The sequence below is a fragment of the Hylobates moloch genome, unplaced genomic scaffold (genome assembly GCF_009828535.3).
Source record: "Hylobates moloch isolate HMO894 unplaced genomic scaffold, HMol_V3 SCAFFOLD_9, whole genome shotgun sequence".
NCBI lineage: Eukaryota > Metazoa > Chordata > Mammalia > Primates > Hylobatidae > Hylobates > Hylobates moloch.
In genome coordinates, this window is record NW_026652284.1 from 67,064,476 (window position 1) to 67,078,538 (window position 14,063).

At 35.9% G+C, this 14,063-nt stretch overlaps 1 protein-coding gene across 8 annotated transcripts in view; it reads left to right on the forward strand.

The window, feature by feature from the left end:
• Positions 1-2,141: 2,141 nt before the first annotated feature.
• CNBD1 (cyclic nucleotide binding domain containing 1) overlaps positions 2,142-14,063 on the forward strand; it is a 757,023-nt gene continuing 745,101 nt past the window's right edge. For 7 of the 8 annotated variants that reach the window (XM_058444198.1, XM_058444197.1, XM_058444199.1 and 4 more), the window contains exon 1: positions 2,142-2,268. In XM_058444198.1, coding sequence (XP_058300181.1) covers positions 2,181-2,268 — 88 coding nt within the window. In that variant the 5' untranslated portion in view covers positions 2,142-2,180. The remainder of the gene's footprint in view (positions 2,269-14,063) is intronic. The other variant, XM_058444204.1, reaches the window with a different exon arrangement.

Consider the following 14,063-nt stretch of genomic DNA (forward strand, 5'->3'; position numbering starts at 1 on the left):
TCTTTGGGTTTTAAATGTGAGACTAGGAAGAGAATGGATCTAGAAAACCTGTGGAATGATGGCAGTAGGGATTACCAACAAAGGGACAGTTGGAATGGCAAGGAACCATTCTGAAGTGGGAGCTAGGCAGGTGGCTAGTGTGGAAGGAATGCAAGATGAAGAATAGTGATGAGGCCGGGTGTGGTGGCTCACGCCTGTAATCCTAGCACTTTGGGAGACCGAGGTGGGCAGATCACCAGAGGTCGGGAGTTTGAGATCAGCCTGGCTAACATGGTGAAACCACGTCTCTACTAAATATACAAAATCAGCTGGGCGTGGTGGCACCTGCCTATAATCCCAGCTACTTGGGAGGCTGAGGCAGGAGAATCACTTGAACCCGGGAGGTGGAGGTTGGAATGAGTCAGAATCGAGCCACTGCACTCCAGCCTGGGTGACAGAGTGAGACTTGGTCCCCAGAAAAAAAAAAAAAAAAAAAGAATAGTGATGAGACTCAACAACAAAATTGAGTCCATGGTGAGTTTGGAGTTTGTAAAACTGGAAATAGGAAAATACATTCAATTGAAAAGTTATACCGGAGTAAATTTATTGTGCAGATATAATTTAATAGAAACTGTTGCAAAATAAATTTGTTACTTTTTTAACATAATTAATGTTTTCTATTCTAGTTATTAATGTTATCTAGATGAAGTTGCTCAAGAAATGGTTGGTTTACACTCTACTAGTCCAGTTCAGGTGTTGGCCACAGTCCTTTTGTATATTACCTGATGAAATGGGAGAGTTCCCTGATTCCCCTCACAGAACGTGTGACAGGGTTGTGGTTTGCCTGCTTAGTTGGTCATCGCTGCTGCTCAAACCCTGCGGGGAGGGGGAGCACACAGACGGGCAGGTGCAGGAGCCCAAGTGGGCGTGTGTTGCAGTGTGCCCTTGTAGCCTTACCCTCTGTGGATGGCTTGATGTTAACAAGCTCAATGGACCCTCTGCCTTTTCACAAGGGTAGAGGGCCAGTGTGACAGCTTTCTGTATCCTGAATTCTTGCCCAGCATCCCAGAAGTATTGGGTCACACATGGGCTTGAAGGAAGAACTCAGGGTTTTATTGAGTGGTGGAGGTGGCTCTCAGCAGGATGGATGGGGAGCTGGAAGGGGGACGGAGTGGGAAAATGATCTTCTCCTGGAGTTTGGCTGTACAGTGGCTGAACTCCTCTCAGTGTTCAGATGTTCCTCCTCTTCTCACTTTCTCTGCCATGTCATTCTGCCATTCATCTATTTGTCTCATCTCTTTGTCTGCTTCTGGAGCCTGGGATTCAGGGTTTATATAGGTACAGGATAGGGTGTGTTGCAGGCCAAAAGGCAACTTTTTAGGTGCAAAAACAGAAATGCCTGTCCCCATCTAGGGCCACAGGTCTCCAGGCTTGAGGGTGAGGCCTTTACCGGGGAACTGCACTCTTCTACCCAGTGTTTCCCTGTCTCCCGTCCATATCACTCTAACAGTTATGATACCAGGAACATATTTCTAAAGGCCTTGGAAGATAATACACAGCATCAAAAGATACATTAATTAGGATTCTAAACCCCAGCCATTGTAACTATCCTTAATTATTGTGAAGCAGCAGAAAATAACAAAAAAAAAAACATGTTCCACACTCTAGCAGAATATGGTTAAATGTAAGCAGGGGTGAGTTTATTGGTGTATGATAATTAGAAGGGATGATTTACCCTATAAATGTGGCCATGAAGAACAGTATAAATATGCTATCTCTGTTACTGCTGGTACAAAAAAGACCTGTGATACCCAGTGTAAACATTTGGTAGGCAGGAAAAGGGCTCTGGACTATGGAAGACCAAGAAGTGAACACTTTCATTTCACCGAGACTCATGAGTGCTGTTGATTCTGCTGTATCGGCCTTGTGGGCTACAGTTTCCTTCTTCGTTACTGCTACTCTCTATAGCTCATAAAGTCCTCCTCATGATTTCCACTGGACTAAAATATAGCATAGTTCTTCCTGGTCTAGATTACCCTCTCGGAAATGCACAAATAATGGATAAGAACTGTGAACAAGAAGATTCCGTAGGATTCAACCTATCAGAGAGGACCTTGAAATTCCGCTTTATGAGCCTGCAGGCAAAGAGTGATCTTTTACCTCTCAAGCAGCCTCTGGTCATCTGCCTTTGAGCCATCAGGATGCCAATGTCTTCTCTTCCAGCAGCTATTTTGTCTCACATGACAGCTATTAACAATGTGCCTCCTCCTCCACTTCACAGTATACCAAGTGAGTGGGAAATACTTTGATGCTTTCATTCATCTACCATTGTTTTCAGTGGTTCTTACCCCAGCTATGAAAATTGGGGGTATTTCAGGGTTGATAGGGACATTGGGAATCTTATTGACATTGCTGAGGAATGGAAAGAACATAGATGTGTAAATCCTGCTGGGTCTACTTGAAGTCATTTCAGTACTCTAGGTCTTAAGTATTTTTTCTTTGTAAAATGAGGATCTTTATGAACTCTTAGAGCTTCAGATACATTGAAATATTTCTAAAGACGAAAGAAAACAAAGGCTTAGAGAGGCCACATATTCCACCAGCTATCAGGTTCCTTTTTCTAGCAGATCTTCTACTTCATACCAACAGTTGGTCCTACTACCCTTAATGGGATAATTAATACTTAATATTCTCTAGGAGAATTCCCATTTCAGTTTGACAAGTAAAAAAAAGATAATTCCTACTATTCTGACTGTGAAATTTATTCCTATTTAACTTTTTTATTTTCTACTCTTATAAGAATTAAGTATAGAACTAGATATTTCAAAGTTTATATAATTGACAGTATTTTCTCATTTTATGTAATTAGTCTAAACCTATAACATTTTCTTAAGATTGTAAACACTTCTTATGGCCATCGAATTTATAGATCTATTATTTGAACACCATCATTCTGACTAGCAATATGTATGAGTTCCAGTGTTAGTTAAGATTTTTAAAAAACATCTGGATAACAAAGGTAATACTTGTGATTCTTTTCAACTTCAATAAAGCATTAACTCTTATTTTATTATTCATTGGGCAGATTTATAGTATTGATTTGAAGAAGCTAAGCCATCCATCCTTTTCCCTTCCTGTGAGAGTTAATTTCTCCAAATACATTTTAAAAAATTAATGCTCATAGTCTCCAGGTTAAAAGGTATCACAGGTGGCTGTTGATACTCCTTGAAGGGGTACACTGATGTCTTGAATAATGTTAGACAAAATCCTTATGTTAAACAAAATTAATTCCATTTGTATTATTGTGAAAATAATCTTGCATCTGGTCAAAGTTTTCTATTTCTACTTGAGTGGAAATAAGAATTAAGTGCAATTTTGCTGAAAAGACACAGCTTCTACTATTCATGTTTTATTTGTGAAAAAGAAAAGTCACCATAAAATAATATTTTTAAAAAGCCCAGGAAACTCGGTAGCTGGGAGTTAAAAGATCAAATTAATTTAGAATCAATGAGATGAGATTTGTGCTACCCTCTGTAGTGCCTCCCAAGGACACTTAACTTCTGTGAAGTGATTAAAAGATGAAAAATCAGCAGCAATTTAGATCTCAGAACTGAATAGAGCATAATGGAAAGCGGTGGAGCTCCCAGTGTTCTCTTTAGAGGTTCCCACTTGATGTTTCTATATCTGCGACTTCTCTTTGAGGACGTGCCCTGCTTGCCTTAATAACTGTGTCTTTTTGCTAACTGTAGCAAGACAACAATTTTCCTTAGCAAACTAAAATAAGTAAGAATGAAAATTCCAAGAAGGAATAAAAGGTGGGAAAAAGGTTGAATGTTTGTGTCCATTTCTGTGTCTGTATAGTCAATGATAGTCCCAATGGAATGTGCCATCATAAAATTCAGAAGTATTGAAAAATTTTTTTCCTCACCTTAATTTTTTAGGATAAAAGTCAAATTTTTAATCCCAAGGAGGAAAGATGGATGTTTTATTGTAAAGCAAACATTTAGTCTTTTTTTCCTACTACTGTTATAACTATTTTGATGTACTTTTTGTCAAACCATTTTGAGTGGCATTTAGAAATTAAGCTATGGGAACTTAAATGTGAGCTTGATGGTACCTGGGACTTCAGGCAGGAAACAGGAAATGGTGAAGTAAATTGCAATGCCTTGCAAATCACATCTCTCCACTAGATGTCAGGCTTGGTCTCCCCTGAGTCTCAGGCTACTGCTCTATCTGCCTATTTCAGAAATTAGTCCTGTTATTAGTTCCATGTTACCAATCCTTCAGCCAACTGAAGATGCTGGTCCTCCCCCATCTTTCACAGAACTGATCTCTGGTCTTCCTTCCAACATATATTGTGAACTAGATTTATTTGTCTGATAGGATGATTAAACTTTTTGATCACTTTAACTCTACACTCAAAAGCTGTCAGGGTTCTACTCTCCTTTAAAACTTAGATTACAATCTATTTTCCAGAATTTAGCATTTAAATCTTTCATGATTAAGCTAAAATCTGTCTCTTGTGTTCTAGATCTCATTCTTCCATTGATGTAACTCTCCACTACAGCTAAAACACTTTGTTATTCCTTAAGCCTATCTACCAATACTGATTAGAGGTACAGGAAGATTTCAAAGGTTAAATTAAACATTCAGATGGACACACTTGGCACATATGTAAAGTTACACCTTTCCATAAGGACACTGTTAGGGGTTCCCCTTCTGTGGAAGAAGTCCCCAGATGCCTAGGCTGCAGCCCACACAGCCAGCCCTCTTTGGCCACCTACATAGTAGCTCAGGTTCAAGGTAGTGAAAGTCACATAGAGCAGATGCTGAATTGCCCTGGCTTAAAACCCTCATAAACCATCGTTTTAAATAAAAGTTCCAAAGGCACTGCTTCCAAGTTTCCTGTAAGAAATCTCTCAATTACAAGAGTTAAAGTACTCAGGGTAGCTCATTTCAGTGACTGCTCATCAGGTATTCGTATATCATCTGTAGTGCTTCCTAGTCCAAATGCAAGTCATCGATCTAAGATCATTGTTATCATAAGCAATGTTGCCTAACAACACTGTTAACTGTACCTTAATCTGGCCTATATGGAACAGAGCTGGAGGATTCTCATGCTGACAGGAAAAATATTCCTTTAATTACACCATCATAATCTTCACCATATTGTCATGCCTTAGCTCATGTTTCCTGTGTTTGGGGTTCCCTTTGCTCTTCCTCTATTTGTTCTTATCATTTCAGTTCTTCAGAGTTTTCCTAAATTACTTTAATCCCCCAAAGACTCTCCTGGCTTTTCCAGTATGAAGAAATTATATATACTATTTTAATATATTTGTATTTATTAATTATAATCACATTTTGTATAATCACATTTATAAAATTTTTATGTAGTCACTATAGAGGCAGAAGTAGGATTATTGGATCATATGGTAATTCTATTTCTAATATTTTGAGGAACTTTCTTACTGCTTTCCAAAATGACTGTATTAATTTACATTCTCACCAACAGTATATCAGGGTTCGCTTTCCTCCACTTTCTCTCTAACACTTATCTTTCGTTTTTTTGATAGTAGCCATGTTAACAGGTGTGAGGTGGTATCTCGCTGTGGATTTAATTTGTATTTCCCTGAAGATTAGAGATATTGACCATTTTTTGTTGGCCATTCATAGGTCTTATTTTGAAAAATGTCTATTCAGGCCCTTTGCCCATTTTTCAAGTTGGACTATGTGTTTTCTTGTTACTGAATTGAGTTCCCTGTATATTTTGGATATTAACCCTTTATCATAGGTATAGTTTGCAAATATGTTCTCCATTCTGTGGGTTGTCTCTTCACTCTGTTAATTGTTTCCTTTTCTGTGCAGAAGCTTTGTAGAGTGGTGTAATCTCATTTATCTACATTGACTTCTGTTCCCTGTGCATTTGAGAAAGCTGAGGCAGGAGGATCGCTTGAGCCCAGGAATTTGAGGTGAGTTTCAGTGAGCTACGATCATGCTACTGCACTCCAGCCTGAGCAACAGTGCAAGACCCTGTTTTTGTTGTTGTTGTTTTAGGTTTTTTTTTTTTTTTTTTTTTTTTTTGAGATGGAGTTTCGTTCTTGTTGCCCAGACTGGAGTGCAATGGCATGATCTAGGTTCACTGTAACCCCTGTCTCCCAGGTTCAAGCTATTCACCTGCCTCAGCCTCCCAGGTAGCTGGGATTATAGGCATGTGCCACCACACCCGGCTAATTTTGTATTTTTAGTAGAGACGGGGTTTCTCCATGTTGATCAGGCTGGTCTCAAACTCCCAGTCTCAGGTGATCTACCCACCTTGGCCTCCCAAAGTGCTAGGATTACAGGTGTGAGCCACCACACCTGGCCAAGACTCTGCTGTTTGAAAAAGGATTAATTTGTGGAGAATTGACATATTTATAATATTGGGTCTTCCTACTCAATAACTGATATCTTTACAATGCTCAGTCTTCCTACTTCTCAGGCTCAATGGCTCACACCTGTAATCCCAGCATTTTGGGAGGCTGAGATGGGAGGATCCCTGGAGGCCAGGAGTTTGAGACTAGCCTTGGCAACATAGTGAGACCCTGTTTCTACCAAAAAATAAATCCATAAATAAATAAATCTTCCCCTGGAATTTATGTAAGTGTTCTTGTATGCCACTAAATAAAATTTATTCCTGGGTATTTTATCTTTTTTCTATTATCAATGATATCTTTTTCTAACTGTAAAGTCAGTATGTGAGAAATATTAAATTTAAATTTTTAAAAAACTTTTGAAATAATCATAATCTTACAGATGTTGGAAGTTCAGATTAAACGAACTTATTTTTCTAGAGCAATTTGACATTCCATCATCCCCATATTTTAGTGTGCATTTTTTTAAACAATTGTTACATAATTACAACTATCAAGATCAGGAAAATTAACATTGATACATTACTGTAATGTAATCCTTGGACCCCATTCAAATTTGGCCAGTTGTTCTGATAATGTCCTTTCTAGTAAAACAATCCAATTCAAAATCTCATGTTTTTCTGGTCAATCTGTCTGTTTTATGCCAGCACCGTGCTGTTATGATAGCTTTGTATTTTGAAATCAGACAGTGTGATACTTTTAGCTTTGTTCTTTTTTCTTGGGATTGCTTTGACTCTTCAGGATCTTGCTGTCTTATCTCTTCAATTCTTTCAGTCTGGAATAGTTTCTCAGTTTTCCTTGACTTTCATGACCTTGATACTGGGAGATTACAAAGCAGTTAGTTTGTAGAATATCTTTCAATTTGGTTTGTTTGATATTTCCTCATGATTAGATTTGAGGTAGACATCTTTGTCAGCAATATCACAGGAGTGATTTCATGTTCTCCTTCCATCTTATCAGGGGCCATATGATCTCAGTTTGTCCCACTCTTGATGATGTTCACTTTAATAATGATTAAGGTGATACATAGAGAGCTTTCCAGTTGTAAATGTACTCTTTTCTCTTTTTAAGTTAGTATGTTTCGTGAAGATGTATTTTAAGGCGTATAAATATTCCATTTCTCATGAAATATTAAATAAATACATTGACCATTCTTTATTTGGGTTAAAAAATAAAAATTAAATATAGAACTCTGGGGTTTCTATTTTATTCAAAGAGTTTTAAGGAGTTATTTTTATTATGTATTTTGATCACATTGTTCATAGTTTGGACAGTGGGAGCCACTTCAAGTTGGTTTGAGTATTTCTTTGCTTCTGACACGATGAGATTTTTCAAGCTCTTTTCATGCTTTCTTTGTCTGATCCCTGGAATCAGCCATTTTCCCTAAGAGCCCTGTTTTATTTTAATGAAAATTTAAGATCTGGGTGCTCTGTGCGTCATTGATCTTAGGATGCCGTTGCTCCCAGGCCCTCTCAGTGGACAGATTTAGGGAACACAAATTCACGTTTATATTTGTTTGTAAATCAATTCATATATATATATATATAAAATTGTGAGTTTACACTGATTTCTTTAATCCTAATGCAGCACCACAAGCTCATTCTTATCTTCTCCCTTTCTGTATTTCTAACTCCCATCTCTGAAGTGATAAAGCTTTCTCCTATTAGCTTTAACATAACACTTTTGAGTAGTTTCCTTGTTTGTAATCTATCTTCCATATTCACTGCCATCCATTCTGACATTTAGCTCTGGGACACTCCCTCTGTCTCACACCCCACAACTGTCCTCCTTACCCGGTTGTTCTGAGACTCTGCATAGTCCCACCTTAACGTGGATGCCCTCCACACCCTGGTCTTGGATGCTGTGATACCTTACCTTTCACCCCACCTACTCCTGGCGTAGATGTCTACCATCTGCTGCCGTCACATTGGTTTTAGGACTCACTGTTCAAGGAAAAGGGCAAGCTATTGAATTAGTTACTCTGGAATAAGCCACTTTGGCAAGTACTCTAATGGGTTTCTGGTCTATGTACTTTTTAAAATCTATATAATTACAATAATAGCAAAAACTGATTTGTATCTTTCTTTCTAATTTCTAAATCTTGTGCATTTCTTTTATTAAATTGTGTCCTTTGGTACTTTCAGAAATTTGTAGCACTAGTATATATCTTTATCTCATTCTTGAATTTATTGCTATTGCTTCTGGTGTTTCAACATTAAACATGATTCTGTCTTTTGGTTTGATCTACTTACCAGCTTAAAAAAATAAACTTTTTTCAATTAATGCTGCTAAGAACCATGTTGAATTTTACTAAATACTTTTTCTGTATTTAGGGAGATTATAATTTTAAAAATTTCAACTTATTGTGGAAAATTATATTGCTATATTCTCTAATTGAATTTTCTTTGATTACTTGGATAAATTTTACTTTGTTGTATGATCTTTGTTAATAGGTTGCTGGGCACTATATCCTCATATATATTTTTGGAAAATATTCATGTGTATTTGTGAGATTAATCTCTGGTTTCCTTTTTCATGTTTTGTCATATTTGCATCTAATTGTTTTGCTTGCTTCATCAAATTTGAAAACTTTTCTATGTTTCAATATTTAACAAGCATATGTATTGTCTCTTCCATGAAGATTTGATGGAATCCACTGTGATAATGCCTTGCTTGATGCCTCTGTGTGTGTGTGTGTGTGTGTGTCTGTGTGTGTGTGTGTGTGTGGTGGAGGAAAACTGCTTTGAGATTATTCCCCATTTTTTTCAAGGCAATTAATTTACTTAGGCTTTTCTCTTTCTTCTAATGTCAAATATAAGTAATATATATTTTCCTTAAAAAATCATTTTTGTTTAGTTTCAGTTTTTTTGACCTTACATCTTTGTGTAAAACATTCTTTTCTGATTTCTTTTTAATGATATATACTGTTAGTTCCCAATTTTCTTATGTTGAGTACTTATGCCATTCTTTTTGTTTAGATATGCCTGTGGTTTACTTTTTCCTTTCCAAAGAACCAGCTCTTGATTTTTACTTTTCTATATTTTTTCTGTTTTATAAATTTATTCATTGCTTTTCTTTGTTTTCTCCTTTCCATTTTTCTTATGTATTTTAATTTTCTTGTACTAACTACTTGAGTTAAAAGCTAATTTTTTATTTTACTCTATCTTCTTGTAATGTCAGTCATTTTTTTCTTCAGAGAAATACATATTTTAACTATATTCCATAGGTTCATGAAAGGCTTCACTATTTTTACTTTATATTTTATAGTTTTAGTTTTAATATCCTCTTGATTTAAGAATAAAATTTGGTACATGATTAATATATGTAAAATCTACATCCTTAGCAATTCATTTCCTATTTGATTTTTGTTTGATGACAAGGGGAAGTTATTGGAGTTTATTTTGCCTCCATTTATACCTGCAATTTTTGCTTTATGAATTTGGATGGTATATAATTTGGGAACAAGAATGTTTAATAGTTTGATTCTATACCTAAATCAAATGTCTATTTCTTGATTTATCAACTTTAGACAATGCATATTTATAACCTAGTATGAAATGAGAAAAATTTCCCTCTTCACATGTTGATTTTGTTACAACAAATATTTAAATCTTTGGTCAGTTATATTCATATCTTTAAATATTATTAAATATTATTTTTAATATTTCTTAAACTGTAACTATTAATTATCTACTTTGTAAGGGAATATGTACAGATATATATTACATTTTCTCCTCTGCTGAAACTTCACATTTGTTACTCATTATTTATACTATCTCCATTATAACCTATGAATAAGTTATTTATGTTAATGTTTGCAAAATTTGCCTACACTTTATTAGTATATTTGCATCCTATTTAAGTCTTAGTTGTATGGGTATGTGATTTCTTCACCCAGTGCTTACTAGGCTAAATTTTATATCCAAATATCTCTGAGGTTTCATATTTATTAGTTGGGGAATAAAATTCATGAGTCATATTTTTTTCTTCCCTGAGGTTGCCCTACTCTTTGCCAGGACATTGCTGTGAAGCCTGTGACCAAAGTTTTTCACACTTGTAGAAGGCTTCCTCTTTTGGCTTGCTGCTAAAATAATTATTTCTTTATCTTCGAAATATGGTAACAATTAGTTGCTAATTGAGTAACACCTAGAACATCTAATCTTTTTGTAAATCATGTATCATGATTTCTCTTTGCCTTTCTGAGTCATGGTATTATGTTTAATTCTCCAGATTCAAGTGTTTATATAAGAAAAGTATTCTTGCATTATATCTGAGCATTTTTTGTCTACTCTTATTTCTGTTTGCTTACTCAGAAATCATTTTTACATATAGTATCTGCTCCCTATTTTCATTTGTTATTTTCTCCTTTCTTTGTATATTTCCTATTTATTTGAATGTATTAGCCTCTGTGTCTATGGCTATATTTTCTTAAATCTTTGTCATTTTTGCAGTTTCCCATGTGGATTTTACTCCTGTTAGTTTATCTTCCTCTTATTTCCTGAATATTGCCTGCTTGTAATTTCTTTCTGTTTTCCTATTTATGGTTAATGCCATGTAATCTTGTTTTTCTTTCATCAAAGCTGTGTGTGTGTGTGTGTGTTTGTGTGTGTGTGTGTGTGTGTGTGTGTGTGTGTGATGGAGAAGCACAGATTTTTGCTTATTTCCTGGCATAATTATTATTCTAGTGCATACTGCATACTATTTGATTTTTATTTGCTATTATAAATTAATCATTTTTACCTTTTCCCTTAGAGCATATTGTGCTTAGGTTCCAGGATTATTAAATGGTTATTTTTTGAAGGCAGATTACTTGTTAGAAAATAAATGGTGGTGGAGAGTGCACTAGTTCAGCAGTCAGATGGAATTTTCTTGAATGTTAATGTTGAACACTTTTCATCAACTCTGTTCTGTTCTCTTCCCTAAACAATATGCTCCTAATTTGTGCTGTCATCATTTATATTCCAAAGGTTCCGTGCAGTTATTTGGCCATAATCTATTTTTTTTCAGTGACTGAGATCAGCTGCTTCTATGTTGATTGCCACTTAACATTGTCCTCTGTATTATCACAACTTTATTCTGGAAAAAAAAAATGAGTGTTATGTGGGACCGTTGTTTAACCCTGCCTTTCATGAATGTCACTGGTTCAAGGATATCCCCTTAGTCTGTCCATGTCTGAGCATCTTCCCATTTCAAGTAAGGTTTAGTGGCTGCATCCTTCAGAGCTGTATCAGCTTCCCCTGGAGAACTCTTCCTATTTCCTCAAACAAGAATAGCATGCATTTTCTCTTGTACTTCTTTTACAGTTTATTGATGTTTCACTATTTGGTTGATATTATTCAGAATTCATAGTTAGAAAATATGGTTAATCCTCAGTTTTACTGAAGATCAGGCTCCTTCCCCCAATTTTTATTTTTTACTCTTTATGTTATTTAGTGGGCTGTTTGTCATGATGAATAGATTTTTAATGCCAAAAAATGACATTGACTTGATGTTCAATCTCATGTAGATGGGAGATAAAATAATTAAAATATGATCTTCTGCAAGAAGCAGGGTGTTTTTAGATTTTTGAAAGTATTCCTTTAATAACATTTTTATTTCCACTTATCTGCCATTGTTATTTTTCCTTGATTTGATTTTCATTGCATACAACTGATTCTCACCTGACAAATTAGAGTCACATTATTATTATTTATTCATTATAATTTACTAAATATTATTTAAATCCAATCATTATGATAAGTTCTAGTGTTTTGGTTCAAGATGAATAGAAAATGGACCCTGTTCTAAGGGGATCATCATAAATCTGAAGAAATATAGATATAAATTAAAAAGTCATAAAGATATTTTTGCTTTAGTGCAGGTATTCTTGTGGTGCTATAAGAACACAATGGAAAATACATTTACCTTTTTCTATGGAAGACGAGTTTCAAAATGTGTCACTGGTTAACTTCTGAGGTGGATCTAAAAGTATGGATGAGTTTTTTAAGTTGAGTAATGATCCAAAGAGAACATAATATCAAAAGGACAAGATATGTTCATGGAGCACCCAGAACATGTGTCGTTGAAAGATGGAGAGAATGAGGCCGGGCACTGTGGCTTATGCCTGTAATTCCAGCACTTTGGGAGGCCAAGGTGGGTGGATCACGAGGTCAGGAGATCAAGACCATCCTGGCTAACACGGTGAAACCCTCTCTCTACTAAAGATACAAAAAAATTAGATGGACATGGTGGCGGGCGCCTATAGTCCCAGCTGCTCGGGAGGCTGAGGCAGGAGAATGGTGTTAACCCAGGAGGCAGAGGTTGCAGTGAGCCGAGATTGTGCCACTGCACTCCAGCCTGGGCGACAGAACGAGAATCCGTCAAAAAAAGAGAAAGAAAGAAAGACAGAGAGAATGGGGGAGGAACTTAGAGGGTAGTGTTCAATGAGGTCACAGAAGTTAATTTAGGTACAATTATAAAAAGCATGTATTACATACAAAGGGATTTAAAGCAAGAAAGTTTAACAATCACATTAGAATTTTAGAAAGTACTGTGAGAGTAGACTGGAGGATGTGTTGGGGAGGAAGAAGCTGAAGTCAGGGACATTAGTTAGGAGATTATTGCAGTATTATAGACGAGATTCAAAGAGAACCTGAAATAAGATATCGAGCTGTGGCAAGCATGTGAATAATACTACTTCACAATGTACATGTCACACGGCCCTACTTGGTGACTTCTGATTAACGACAGTCCTTATTGTCATTGGGATTACAAGAGACACACAGTCAGTCTTTTGTATCTGAGGTTTCCCCATGCAGACTCAACCAACTTGGGATCGAACACATTAGAAAAAATAAAAAAAAACTAGTAATACTTCAATAAAATAACATAAAATACAAAACAATACAGTATAACACTATTTAAATAGGATTTATATTGTATTAAGTATTAAAAGTAATCTAGAGAAGATTTATACTATATGGGAAGATGTGCATAGGTTATCTGAAAATATTATGCCATTTTATATGAAAGACTTGAGCATCTATGGATTTTTGTATTGGAGGAGTGAAAGAGGTGTCCTAGAACCAACACCCCATGGATATTGATGGAAAACTGTATTTTGAAAATATTTAGGATATATTTAAAAAGAGGTGGAATTGACAGTCTCTATAACACTTTGGCCCTGAAGAGGAAAGGGTAGAATAAGATCTCAAGATTGGTTATAGATACAACAACCAAAAGAGAAAACTTCAGGCCAATAACCTTTATGAACATCAATGAAAAAATCCTCAACAAAATATCGGCAAACCCAATCCAGCAGCACATCAAAAGCTTATCCACCATGATCAAGGAGGCTTCATCTCTGGGATGCAAGGTTGGTTCAACATATGCAAATCAAAGAATGTGATTCATCACATAAACAGAACTAAAGACAAAAACCACATGATTATCTCAATAGATGCAGAAAAAGGCTTTTGATAAAATTCAACATCCCTTCATGTTAAAAACTCTCAATAAACTAGATATTGAAGGAATATACCTAAAAATGATAAGAACCCTATATGAAAAACCCACAGCCAACATCATACTGAATGGGCAAAAGCTGGCAGCATTCCTCTTGAACACCAGCACAAGACAAGGATGCCCTCTCTCACCACTCCTATTCAACACAGTATTGGAAGTTCTGGCCAGGGA